This window comes from Megalopta genalis, chromosome 1 (genome assembly GCF_051020955.1).
Source record: "Megalopta genalis isolate 19385.01 chromosome 1, iyMegGena1_principal, whole genome shotgun sequence".
In the NCBI taxonomy this organism is placed as follows: domain Eukaryota; kingdom Metazoa; phylum Arthropoda; class Insecta; order Hymenoptera; family Halictidae; genus Megalopta; species Megalopta genalis.
The window spans coordinates 25272340-25286175 of record NC_135013.1 but is presented as its reverse complement, the minus strand read 5'-3'; the positions used below and the strand labels follow the sequence as shown (position 1 = coordinate 25286175).

Below are 13836 nucleotides of genomic sequence, written 5' to 3'. Positions count from 1 at the left end.
GTCGCGTCGCAACGGCATTTCGCGAGGGCCAAGGGAGCACCGCGTTTTTTCTCTGTTCGTTGCCGGAGAGCTCCGCCTTGAAATGCATTCGAAGCGAGCATCGTCGTAGTAGTATGACAAGTTGTATACTGACCAACTCCCAGCAGCGCCGCTTGGCAGAGATACTGTCTCGACACCAGACACTGAGCAGATGGCCTGGCGGTAACGATTCCCCATGCCGCGCAACCAAGAGCTGCTGCCAACCCCAAACAAGTCTGCAGCAACACCAGAGCACTGTTTTCCAGACCATCCTCTTTACCATGCACAGCCTGAAACGGATGCTGCTTGTTAGTGGACTGCGGGTGACCATGCAAACGTCGGTGTTTGGGAATTCATTCGTGGAGTTTGGGGTCTCGGGGAAACTTTGTTCTCTCCGTCAAATATTTCACTTCTCTGTTAAATTCACATTACCGTCTGTTCATTTTTTAAAACTATCGGTCATAGCCAAATTGCAGAGTTTAATCGATCTGTCGATTCGTCGGTTCTTGTGCAAATCCCGAACAATTTCGTTCTAATCCCGTTTGCTTATTTCTGTACACTCTCTATTTTCTTATTTCTAAATATTTTTCGGTGATAAGTAGAATTTTATTTTATTGCACGAGATACATTTACATTTAACTGTGTTCAATAATTTTTCTAAATTCTACGATTCGTAAGTTAAATCGCACAGGTTCAATTCTCATTGAAATCTATTATTATCTAATTTCTATATTTTTCGGTGATAAGTAGAATTTCATTTTGTTGCACGAGATACATTTACATTTAACTGTGTTCAATAATTTTCTAAATTCTACGATTCGTAAGTTAAATCGCACAGGTTCAATTCTCATTGAAATCTATTATTATCTAATTTCTATATTTTTCAGTGACAAGTAGAATTTCATTTTATTGCACGAGATACATTTACATTTAACTGTGTTCAATAATTTTCTAAATTCTACGATTCGTAAGTTAAATCGCAGCGATCAATTCTCATTGAAATCTATTAAAATCCTAAACAAGTGTATAGAAAATAACACGCGTCGCTTCTTTCTATCTATTTATTTTTCAATCTACACCTTTTCGAAAGAAACGTGGAATACCATTTAATCGCGCGAGTTACACTTAGCTACCGATGCGTGTCCAATTAATGCCGAAACTCTACGATTCGCAGTTGAACTGCAGAATGAATTTTGCTGTTTTTGTTGCCGACTCGAAACACAGATTTTTCTTGTACTTCGGTTCCGGATCCACTTTGCAGCGGGATTTTCTGTTCGAAAGGGGCTCCGCTAACTTCGAGGCGCTGCCTAATGGCACGCTGATCGCTAACAGGACCGCGAGGAGTGAATTTGAGACACGCGGCCGGCCAACGGCGATTATGAGAGTGTAAACCGAGCAACTTTCGTGTAACTTTGCCTGACAATTCAGTTACCGATTGTAGCCCCCCGGTTGATTGCATGCAACTGTGCCGGCGGCAGTTTCGTAATTGAGCCCCGGGAGACTGGTCAGCGATCAACGATCGAGAAACTGGACCGCGTTTATTCGCGGTACCGCCCCCGATAGTTGTCAGTGTACCATTACCGAACTTTCTGTTTGTTCGGCAGCGATATTTACATTCGTTAACGTCCTGCCAGCACCGGAAACCAAAAGCAATTTTATCAATTATCGCGAATTCCGTTTACGCGTTCGGCGAGCAATTTCCGACGAAATATTTGTACAATGTTTTATCTAATGTAACTTATGTAAACATTTACATAAACAATATTTCTTTGTGCACACGTTGGTTCAGCACTACTTTGTCCGGCAAGAAATTGCATAATGCAGATCCGCCGCACATTTGGCAGCGGTTCCCACGTTTGATTGATCACTTACGTCTCCTGACTGACCATTCACCGACCTATTCTCCTTAATTGGCCAACGACGAGTCCATATAACTTGTCCGATCGGTGCGCGACCTATTCTACTTGCCTGATTAATGCTCGGACTAACTCACCCGGCTGATCAATGCTTGATTTATTCCACTTGCCTAACTAATCACTGGCTCGATTCTCTTGTCCGGACGGACGTCGATCTATTCCACTCGCGGGACCCATGTCCACAGCGATTAGACAAATTTGCAAAAACAAATAGCAACGTCATCTCCAATTCGAAATTCATATTTAAACAAAAACTGCGGACCGATCTTCGAATGGGAACGTCACGGAAAAGTAGATCTTCTAAGTTCATATTTATTATTATTTTAAGTTCGGTGACACTAATTATGCAAAAAATCATTCTAAACGTAATTCTACGAACAATGTGAATTCCACTGGAATGTCTAGGATGTAAAACCGCTACGATAAATTTTAATTCTTTCAGTTTCAGTTTCATCAATTTTATTTTCAATTACTTTGATTTTGTGTGACATTTCGGGATTGATTTTTTGTGCTTAGCGTGTTAAACGAATCAAGCTAACATTTTACAAAATTCAGAGTCGTAGTTTCTGTCTGTTTCTACTGTTCCAGTCATAGTCCCCGTGGTTCCGTAAAAAAATGCTACATCTAATCGGTAAAAGGGACCGGCTGTAGGAGGGATATTTAAATTGTCTGGGACACTTACGATGTAAAAGGCGGGTGTGTAGAGACCAAATCCGGCGGCCCCAGCAGCGAGCATCAGCATCCTGACAGGACGACTTCCCAGCGGGCTGAGATCGACCCAAGGCTGTCTGGGCGGCACCTTGGTGCTGGTCCTCCTCTCCTTGAGCTTGCCACCCCGTTGATTCTTCAGGTGCAGCATGGCCCGCCGTTGGGGATGATAGACGGAGGCACTCTTATAGATCAAGCCGAGGAAGAAGGCCAGCGACAGGGCGCCGGTCACGGACTGCATGCCGCGTTTCCAGCCCAGCTTTCTGAGAAAACAGCTCGAGGTTACGGTCGTCGGAGCGAATTACTTCGCCTTTTGTGCCCGGAGTCGACCAAGCTGGCTTCGTCTCGCGTCAATACAAACGGCTCGAGATCCGCCGATACACCGAAAATGTTTTCTATGTAAACGACCGCCGTAGTTCCGCGCGCGGGGACCATTAATGCCGAGTGTTTCTTTTGCATTAACTTCTCGAGGCGCCTGGATCGTTAATGCCCCCGTAATTTCGATCGATCGTTCGCGCCGCGACGTGACCTGTCTTGCAAAGGCAACTCGGTTAACCGGTTACAAGGAATCTTTTTCTTTTCCCATAATCGCGGCGAAGATGTGCCGACGAAGTTTCGATACGAAATGCGATCGAGTTTGTTGTCTGTAACGAGACTGGTTTTAATTTTACGTCTCATTCTTATCGCGGTTATTCTACTTGTCAGAGCGATGTCACACCCGTATCACTTGTCTGACTAAGAATGCATTCTTTCACCTAGCCTGACTTGTGTGAATTATACCACTTATCTGACTGCTGTCACGTTTATTCTACTCGTCTGACTAATATTTATTTATTCTAGTTGCCTGACAAATATCACTGCTCTATCACTTGTTGGATTATGTTGGGTTACGTTACATTTGTCCTTTCTGTCTGACTTGTGAAATTTGTTCTATTTGTCTGATTGCTAATATTTATTCTACTTGCCTGACTACTAATATTTATTCTACTTGTCTGGCTACTGATATTTTCTCCATTTGTCCGACTAGTAACATTTTCTCCACTTGTCTGTCTAATAATATTTCCTCCACTTGTCTGTCTAATAATATTTTCTTCACTTGTCTGCCTAATAATATTTTCTCCACTTGTCTGTCTAATAATATTTTCTCCACTTGTCCGACTAGTAATATTTTCTCCACTTGTCTGTCTAATAATATTTCCTCCACTTGTCTGTCCAATAATATTTTCTTCTCTCTCACTTGTCTGCCTAATAATATTTTCTCCACTTGTCTGTCTAATAATATTTTCTCCACTTGTCCGACTAGTAATATTTTCTCCACTTGTCTGTCTAATAATATTTCCTCCACTTGTCTGTCCAATAATATTTTCTTCTCTCTCACTTGTCTGCCTAATAATATTTTCTCCACTTGTCTGTCTAATAATATTTTCTCCACTTGTCCGACTAGTAATATTTTCTCCACTTGTCTGTCTAATAATATTTCCTCCACTTGTCTGCCTAATAATATTTTCTCCACTTGTCTGCTTAATAATATTTTCTCCACTTGTCTGTCTAATAATATTTTCTCCACTTGTCCGACTAATAATATTTTCTCCACTTGTCTGTCTAACATTTCCTCCACTCGTCTGTCTAATAATATTTTCTCCACTTGTCTGTCTAATAATGTTTTCTCCACTTGTCTGCCTAATAATATTTTCTCCACTTGTCTGTCTAATAATATTTCCCCCACTTGTCCGACTAGTAATATTTTCTCAACTTGTCTGAGCAGTAATATTCTCCTTGTTTGTCCGACTAGTAATATTTTCTCTGCTTGCCCGACTTCTAAGGTGTTCCGAGGAATTGTTCCTTGCATCGACAACTTTGTACCGTTCGCAACAATGTTGATTATTGCACCACCGCAACAACGGCAGTCGTCTTCAGAGGATCGGATAACGTTCGCAAATGAAATTAGAGTGTCTGCGACGGATCCTTGTTATGCAAGCTCGATTCGTCAACGGTGAGCTGCCGTTTCGTCGACGGGTCAAAGCGACCGCAAAGTTCATAACGCGAGCACGACACGAAACACCGCCAGAGAGGCCCACGGAATAGCCGGAAGCCTTTCTCGCTCTTGTTTCAACCGGCTTTAAACTTTGTGGCCCCCGGGATCGCTTGCCGTTCTACGAAATGACGGAAAATCCTTTTTACCGCGTGGCCGAAAGTGTCTATTAGGAACACAGCCACGCTTTCGCTATGCTGGTTTCACTGGAAATTAAGTTTTTTTTATTGTTCCTTGTGAATACTCTATTTTCTACACACCAACGTATAATTTTGGCGAATTAATGTTGTTTCAGAATTTGCCGTTTCCTTAACCGTGACGTACGTATACCACTGAATTATACCATATGAATACATTATTCATTCTACTTGTTTGATTAAATATTGTTATCTCCATTTATATATATCTGTCCAAATAGAATCTTCCCTACTTGTAGACTAAAGTGATATCATCTACTTTTCCGATTAAATGTAATTTCTCTACTTGTCTGACTAAAATGATATTATCTACTCGTCTGACTAAAACGATACCTTCTACTGTTCTAACTAAATTTAATTTTCTCTACTTGTCTGATTGAAACGATACCCTCTACTGTTCCAACTAAATTTAATTTTCTCTACTTGTCTGATTAAAACGATATCCTCTACTCGCCTGACTCAGTATAATTTTCTCTACTTTTCTGATTAAAACGATATCCTCTACTCGCCTGACTCAGTATAATTTTCTCTACTTTTCTGATTAAAACGTTATCCTCTACTTGCTTGACAATGTATAATTTTCTCTACTTGTCCGATTAAAACGATATCCTTTACTCATCTGACTGAGTATAATTTCCTCTACTTGTCTGATTAAAACGACATCCTCTACTCGCCTGACTACTTGTCTGTCTAAAATGATCATCTGTTTAAAACGATGTCCTTTAATTCTTTGACACAATAATTACTTTTTCTTGTCTGGTTAAAACAATTCCCCTTTCTAGCCTGGCTAAATTGACTTCTTCTTCCTGTCCGGTTAGATAGGCTGCCTTTTCTCGCCTGGTCAGAATGATTTCTGTTCCTGTGCAACGTAAACGATTTCATCTTCTCGACTGGCTAAAATAATGTCCCCTATTCGCCCAACAAAAACGACCTTTACCCGTGCGCGCTATATCCCGCGAGTTTCGCTTATCCAGCCTCTCCGATATCCATTCCGCGTCGCACAGTGGAAGCGTCTTATTCCACTCGCGACGGCGATCATTCAAATTTCGGAATGGCGAAATAAAAAACGATGCCAGACGCTGCTTTCCGTTCCCGTTTCCCCGGCGACGGTGACGCTCCGATTTCATGGTCGAGTAAGCAGCCGTTGCGAACAGTAACCGTCTTCATTTGTCGGTTATTGTCGACTGCAGCCGCACGGAAGCCGCTACTCGCCGGGCTTTTACGACCTGCTCGCCGCGGCCGCGATTATATATATATATATATATATATATATATATATATATATAATTTCTTATATATATATATATTTCTCTTACATATATATTTCTTATGAACTGGGAACGAGGGAGAGGCAGTATCGTCTTACGCAGCAACGCCGGCATGTTACGGCATAATAAATAACAGGTGACGAGGTATTGCCTCTCGCCGTTGTAACACGAGACGGTATATCACGCGCTGGTAACACGTGTCGCGTTAATGCTGCACTCATACTACTGGCTGCGCGTCGTTTCGTTTTCGTACCGCGACCGGTCCACCGGCAGTTAATGGTTTCATTGTTTCTGTCGCGGGGCCGTGCGATTAAATTCCCCGTCTTCCTGTTACATTCCTGACGAGACGCGCTTACACCGGTTTTTTACGAGGCTTTCAACGTTATTGGGAGGCGCTCGCTTTACGAGCATATTTTACGAGTATTTCCATGAATTTCTGGCCACTTCACTTTTGCTTGTTAGGCGCCGCCGCCTGCCGACCCACCGGCTCGTATAAAACCGCGTTGCAAATTCGAATTTTCAATTTTCTTTCTCCGACGCTCGCTTCGAAGTTACATTATTACGTTACTGCTGTAAGCGATCGCTCGCGCGAGGCCGTTCGCCGAGAACAAGCCGTTTCGTGGCATACTTTCTTTTTTACTTAGGGTATTGTTCGATGGTGAAATCGCTACAGGAATACTTGGCTCGGCAATTCGTGCGTTATAATTGCTTGGAAAAATTAATTTTTAATGGCACGCATATGGTCAGTTATTTATTCTGCTTGTTCGATTAGGGGATTTTCTCTATTTGCCTATCTTGTTTATTTTCAATGTTTGCCTGACTAAATATAGATTTCTCTGCTTGCCTGAGTAAATATAAGTTTCTCTGCTTGCCTGACTAAATACAGTCTTCTCTACAAGTATGGTTAAAAATGATTTCCCTACTTGTTTGACTTAATGTAATTTACTCTATTTGTCTGTCAAATTATAATTGTTTTCATCCGTCTGACTAAATATAGTTTTCTCTACTTGCCCGACTAGATATAGTTTTCTCTACTTGCCTGACTAAATATAGTTTTCTCTACTTGCCTGACTAAATATAGTTTTCTCTACTTGCCCGACTAAATATAGTTTTCGCTACAAGTATGGTTAAAAATGATTTTCCCTACTTGTTTGACTAAATGTAATTTACTCTATTTGCCTGCCTAATTATAATTGTTTTCATCTGTCTGACTAAATATAGTTTTCTCTACTTGTTTGATTAAATATAGTTTTCTCTACTTGTTTGACTAAATATAGTTTTCTCTACTTGCCTGACTAAATATAATTTTCTCTACTAGTATGGTAAAAAATGACTTTCTCTATTCGATTAAATCTTTTTCTATTTGCTGGACTAAATACAATACTATTTACCCGACTAAAATACAATTTCCTCTACCTGTCTGATTGAACACAACTTCCTCTACTGGTCCAACTAAAACGATTTTCCCTACCTGTCAGATCAGTACGATTTTCCCTATTTCTTCCAAAATAATGATATTCATCTTCCCCCTATTCATCCGAATAACATGCTACCCTGATCACTGTAACCAACATAAACGAATGCCGTGGGACAATGCCCAATTCGGATGCACGGATCGGTTACCGAAGACAGAGGCAGTGAAATCGATTTCGGTCCGCGTCGTGTGGCGTCAGAGCGTTCGAAAGGCAGGACTCGACGGTCTCGGCCGCAGATTGATGGTGGAATGTCGGGGCCCGTTTGATTGATTACGGCTTGTATCCCGTCTAAATGGTGCCGTTTCGACGTTCCACCGGGCCGATACTGTTTCAGACGGCACAAGCGCCGATTAATGCACTTCCTTTCGTTGTGTTTTTGTTTTCTTTTTGGTACCTGCTGCCGGGCTACATCGGTCCGGTTACCGAGATAGCTACAGATTTATCGCGTGCGTGGGACGTTGCGGAACCGTTGCGCGAAAAATCGCGTGGGCGACGTTTCCCGTGGCAACGCCGGGAATTGTGTGGGTGGCAGGATCCACGTGTGGCCCCGGTACAACACCCACGCGCCCTGTCTCGCAACCTACATTTCGTTGGGCAAGAGTTGCGGAGTCAAAGGGAGGTAGGAAGAGAGAAAGAGGTAAAGAGAGAGAGAGAGAGAGAGAGAGAGAGAGAGAGAGAAATGGAGACAGAGGAGAAGAGAGCGAAAGAGAAAGTTGGTTTCCCGCGAGAACTTCCGCCTCGAGATGGTCGCAGGGAAAAGAATGTTTCATTGAAAAGCCTGTAATCGTCCGGAGGAAATGATTTTTTTCCCGGCCACGGAATCGTCTGGTTCTGACGGAAAGTCCGCGGCCGTGGAATTGCAGTCGCAGCGAGCGCGGCGAACTGCGCTTTGTTTCGTCGCCTATGAATCTATATTCGAGTATTTGCGGGGCCCCTCTGTTCGCTTTCATCTTGTCCGACGTTCGGTCGATTCGTTCGACTCGCACGGAGAAATGGGACACGACCGTTGCATAATACTTGCGTCGCGAACGCAAAATCCGCGGAGATCGCAACTCGTTTTTACGTGCTGTATCGGTTCGTTCGTTTAATGCCGCGCCACGGACGATTATGGAAAGCTGCGGCTCGTTTGCGGAATCGCCGAAAACTGGATTAAACTGCCGCGATTCATTTGTTCACGGGGAACGTCGTATACAATGTACTTGCTCGATCAATGCGGATTTATTTGTTGCAGCAATGTCAGATTTATTCCGCTTCTCTGATTAATCCCGGATTTATTCAACTCGCCTGATAAATTTCGTAATTATACCACTTGTTCGTGACGCATTTGTTCGCCTTCGGCCGCATAACGTTGCGTTCATTCAATTTCGGCTGAACGATGTTGCATTTGTTCTATTTGTCTGACTAATATAGTGTACTTGTTCCACTTGTCGGAGTACGCGGCACTGTTATTCCACTTCTCTGATCACACGATGCAGTTATTCTACTTGGCTGACTATATAACACGGTTAGTCTACTTTTCTGACTATATAACGAGGTTTTTCTACTCGTCTGTATATATAGCGAGGTTAATCTACTTGTCTAATTGTATAACAGTTGTTTTATTTTGCTGAATATATAACACAATTCTATTTGACTGACTATACAACACAGTTATTTTACTTGTCGGACTATACGGCAAGGTTATTCTACTCATCTAATTATATAGCAAGATTATTCTACCTCTATAACTATATAACACAGTTGTTTTATTTTTCTGACTGTATAACACAGTTCTATTTGTCTGACTATACAACACAGTTATTTTACTTGTCTGACTATACGGCAAGGTCATTCTACTCATCTAATTATATAGCAAGATTATTCTACCTCTATAACTATATAACACAGTTGTTTTATTTTTTTGACTGTATAACACAGTTCTATTTGTCTGGCTATACAACACAGTTATTTTACTTGTCTGACTATACGACAAGGTCATTCTACTCGTCTGAGTATATAGCAAGATTATTCTACTTGTCTACCTATATAATACAGTTGTTTTATTTTGCAGACTATATAACACAGTTCTATTTATCTGATTATAACACAGTTATTTTACTTGTCTGACTATACGGCAAGGTCATTCTATTGGTCTGAGTATATAGCAAGATTATTCTACTTGTCTAACTATACAACACAGTTGTTCTATTTTTCTGACTGTACAACACAGTTTCTCTATTTGCCCGACTATATAAAACAATATATTCTACTTGTGTGATTATATAGCATTGGTATTCTACATGCCTGACTACCAACCCTCAACCAGTTACTAATCTTGTTTACCAAACTGTAAACAATCGCCCAAAACTAGGAAATACGGGTCCCATTTGGCATTACGCTAGCAAATGCTGTTTGCTTGACCAAGCAGGGGGTAGACGCTATTTGTTTAACAATGTTTGATTCCATTCCGTTCCGCCCGATAACTCCGCGCACCGTAATCGGCCCTACCGTACGATGCCTTCCACCACCTGGATAACTATACACCGCTTACACGATGATACGCGACAACACTTTGCTCACCGTACGACAAACACGGTGCGTGGCGCAACACTGTGCACACATCTCTCCATTTCACCGGTTTTATCGTGCGCAAGAGAATTATATTTGTGTGACAATAGATGACCCAATTTCACTCGCTTAATAACACGTGTTTACGGTCTGGCTTTCCTGACAATTCGCGCACGCCCGTTTTTGTATCCACCATGTGTTATTATTTAAACTGCGCCGCGTTTCGGACGACAATGGCCGATTCCACTTCGTTCGCCGAATACTTCTTTCCTCTTATCGGAACGATCAAACACGCGTTTCCCCCGCGATTTCTCCGAATTATCGTTCCGCTACATCGACGGATTTACAGCCGTCGCATAATCACCGCAATTTCACTCGCGATATATTTATATATATATATATATATATATATATATATATATATATATATATATATGAAATATATATTATATTTATTATAAAAAGTATATATTATAAAATATATATTTATTTATTATAAAAAGTATATATTATAAAATATATATTTATTTATTATTATATATATATTTTTGTATTCCGTTTGCTTCACGAGCTTGAAATTCGTGCTAGAAACACCACCATTTCACGGTTTTCTATATTTTATCGTACCGACATTTATTTCCACGGTTTTAAAGCTCGGAATTTGGAAGCAACGCTTTGAATTAATGATTATCTGCGTGGAACTTTAAATAAGCGTTTAACTAAAAATTTTAATAGCAACGTCCGTTATAGAACGACGAGACTTTTTCGAAATGATTTATTCAAGACACGAGCTTCACCGCGCACAGCTTTGTGTAACGATTTTTACTCGTTTCCCTGTACAGTCGCGGACACCTTTTACAACAAAATATAACATTTCTCAAATTGGACCGCATGATTTGAATCTTTTTGAGTCGATGCAATGGCTGACCTGTCAGAAAATGCATAGAAACTTCTTTGCAAAAGCTGCCATCGAGTGGAACGACAAAAAGACAAGAAAAAAGCGAGACCTAAAATATGCATTGTTTGAATTTTCGTTATATGCTCAGAATAACGAAAGTTGAGAAACGTGATTTTGATTTTCACGCGTTGTCCAGCAGACTATTCTTTCCGTTGTCTCAAACAAATTCGAATAATAGTTTAGTTTGATTTTTTGAAAAAGTTATTCCGTGTGAAAAAGGTATCCAGAAATTTATCTATCCAATTTATTTATTTCATCCAGAAAGGTATCCACGATCAAAATTGTTTAATTTATGTTTAGTGAGATCGTAAACGTACATTTACGCAGTAATAATGAATAATAATAAATACTATTTATAATAATCCTTAGGGATTACCATACGATAAAATGAAATGGATAAAATAAAACAAGAAAATAAAATAGAATAGAATAAAATACAATAAATTAGTCTCAAATCAAACACAATAATGTGTACAGAGAATTTAAAATGATTAAATTATTATTAAGCTATTAAAACTATTTACAGCAACTAACAATTACATATTTGATTTTCCACATCCGCGCAATATTGATCCAATAAATTCGTTTCCCAGAACATATGCTACGATAAAAGTCGCCGAAAATCTGACCAAATATATTCTTCACACTTCCACCAAGCAGCATGAAACAGTTGATTTCTCAGCTCCCGCGTACCTGGTGTTGAAAAACGCGCAGATTATTTTGCAGTTATTTAACCGAAGCCGTGGCTTCGGCTTCCCAGAGGCTCGAAAAACGTAAAAGAAATCATTGTATTTCGAGAAACAGTTTTCAGAATAACTCTCCCCGGGGAACAGTGAACTTTTGTTCGCTCGGATGTAATTCGTTCCCGGTCTGACAGCGCGCAGCTTCATTCTACTCCCGCAGCCGTTCGCGTGGACTTTTGTCCGACAACACACCGTCACATTCTACTTGCCGGCGCATTACATTTCGCCTGTCGCATCGCGCGACCTCGTTCTATCTGCGCAGCGACTCGCTAATTTCATTTACAGAGAAGGTGTATTAATTACCGTGGCCGCTTAAAGCATCAGCGACGGAACCAGGTAGCTTCGCAATTAAACGCGCCGAGGGAGACGTGACGCCTGGGTGTTCCGTTGAATCCGATCGTCGCGGGGAAGTTAGAGAAAATGGTGGCGCGATCGTTAGCCAACGAGCTCCCTCCTGTTGCCCAGGTGTGCTGGCGGCGGTGTCGTTCGCCGTTAGGAAATTAGGGGAAATGGAATTGTAACGCGTCGACTGGCCACGCAGCGTGCTGCTAATTAGGTGAACCGGAATCGTCGTTCCCGCACCTGGAATATTTATGGAACGGCGGAAAATGAAATTGGGTCGTTAGGGCTGAATTCTATTTCGCGGGATCGCTATTGTTGCTCGGACATGCGAGAAAAAAAGTCACTGGAACGAGCATCGAACAGGAACACCTCGGTTTCCGCTGATTTTCCTCTAATTCATTTTCGTTCCTAATTTTTATTGAATTGAGAATAATACGTTCATTCGCGGATTTTGCACGATTTCTATCGTAATATTTCTTCTAAACAATTTATGATTTGTTTATAACTCATTGACGTGTTTACACAATCTCACTAACCGTATATAAACTTGTAAATTTGTAAACTTAACACAATTTATTGATCTATCGTAGAAGATCAAATGCACCAATTTTATGCATTTGGAACAAAAATGAATAGATGCAATTTAGAACAATGGAGAAATTCAAGTAATTGAAAAGCATCTTATTCCCGATTTATCATAAGTAATTGTTCGGCGAAATTAAATGAAAGACGCCTGTTAGCTGTGAACGATAGCGGCGCACTTTTTTTCCGGGGATAGTGCGTTCACCGGTAATTTATTTTTGCGGCGGGAACTTTCGTTTTTGCGCACGCGGGAACGATAAATTTTAATCAACACTATCTGATACAAGGCGCGCGTTAGCTGCACCCAGGAAAAATTTTGCTGAAAATATCTACGTGACTGGTTAAACTTTCGGTGCCCCGAAACATTTACCCTCTCTCTATTTCTCTCTCTCTCTCTCTCTCTTTCTCTCTCTTCCGCGAAGGAGAGTACAGTATCTCGTATATTGCACCTGCAATGCAGTACATCCGCGGCAAACCCGTGGATCACCTGTCTAGGAGTCCGGAGGAACATCAGTCTCCAGCTAAATGGCTAAAACCCTGCATGATCTCTGACAATTACGACGCGTCAGCTGCAAAGCAACTCGTTGAAGCGCGAGGCCGCGCTCGGTTCCAATAAATTGGCCGCCCGAAGAGAGAAATTTCGAGGTAATTTCGATAACGACTCGTTACGCATCGGCGTAGAAAAATGGGGAACAGGAAGCAATAATTATACTCCACGAACTATTAAATGTGCGAAACTTTTACTCGTCGTATTAGGTTTCCGTTAATTACTTGCAAATTGTGTCGAATGTATAAAAAGAGATCGTTTTCAAGAGTGAGCTGTTTTATGCTTGTATATAAATAATTGATTACATAAATAATCAATGAAACCACAAAGAAAATGCAAAATTAATTTGTGCATCTAATAAATATAATCAAAGGCCAATGATCTATAAACGAGAATATTTTACTCGTCGTATTAGGCTTCCAATAATTACTTGCAAATTGTGGCGAATGTATAAAAAGAGATTGTTTTCAAGAGTGAGCTGTTTTATGCTTGTATATAAATAA

The 13836-nt window shown here is 40.9% G+C and overlaps 1 protein-coding gene across 3 annotated transcripts in view; it reads right to left on the bottom strand.

Annotated features, from left to right (window-relative positions):
* Positions 1 to 13836, bottom strand: part of LOC117227058 (monocarboxylate transporter 13) — a 237556-nt gene that overhangs the window by 18051 nt on the left and 205669 nt on the right. For all 3 annotated transcript variants that reach the window (XM_033482011.2, XM_033482098.2, XM_033482177.2), the window contains exons 9-10: positions 2617 to 2905; positions 134 to 308 (exon numbers count right to left, since the gene is read on the bottom strand). In XM_033482011.2, the coding sequence (XP_033337902.1) occupies positions 134 to 308; positions 2617 to 2905 (464 nt within the window). The remainder of the gene's footprint in view (positions 1 to 133; positions 309 to 2616; positions 2906 to 13836) is intronic.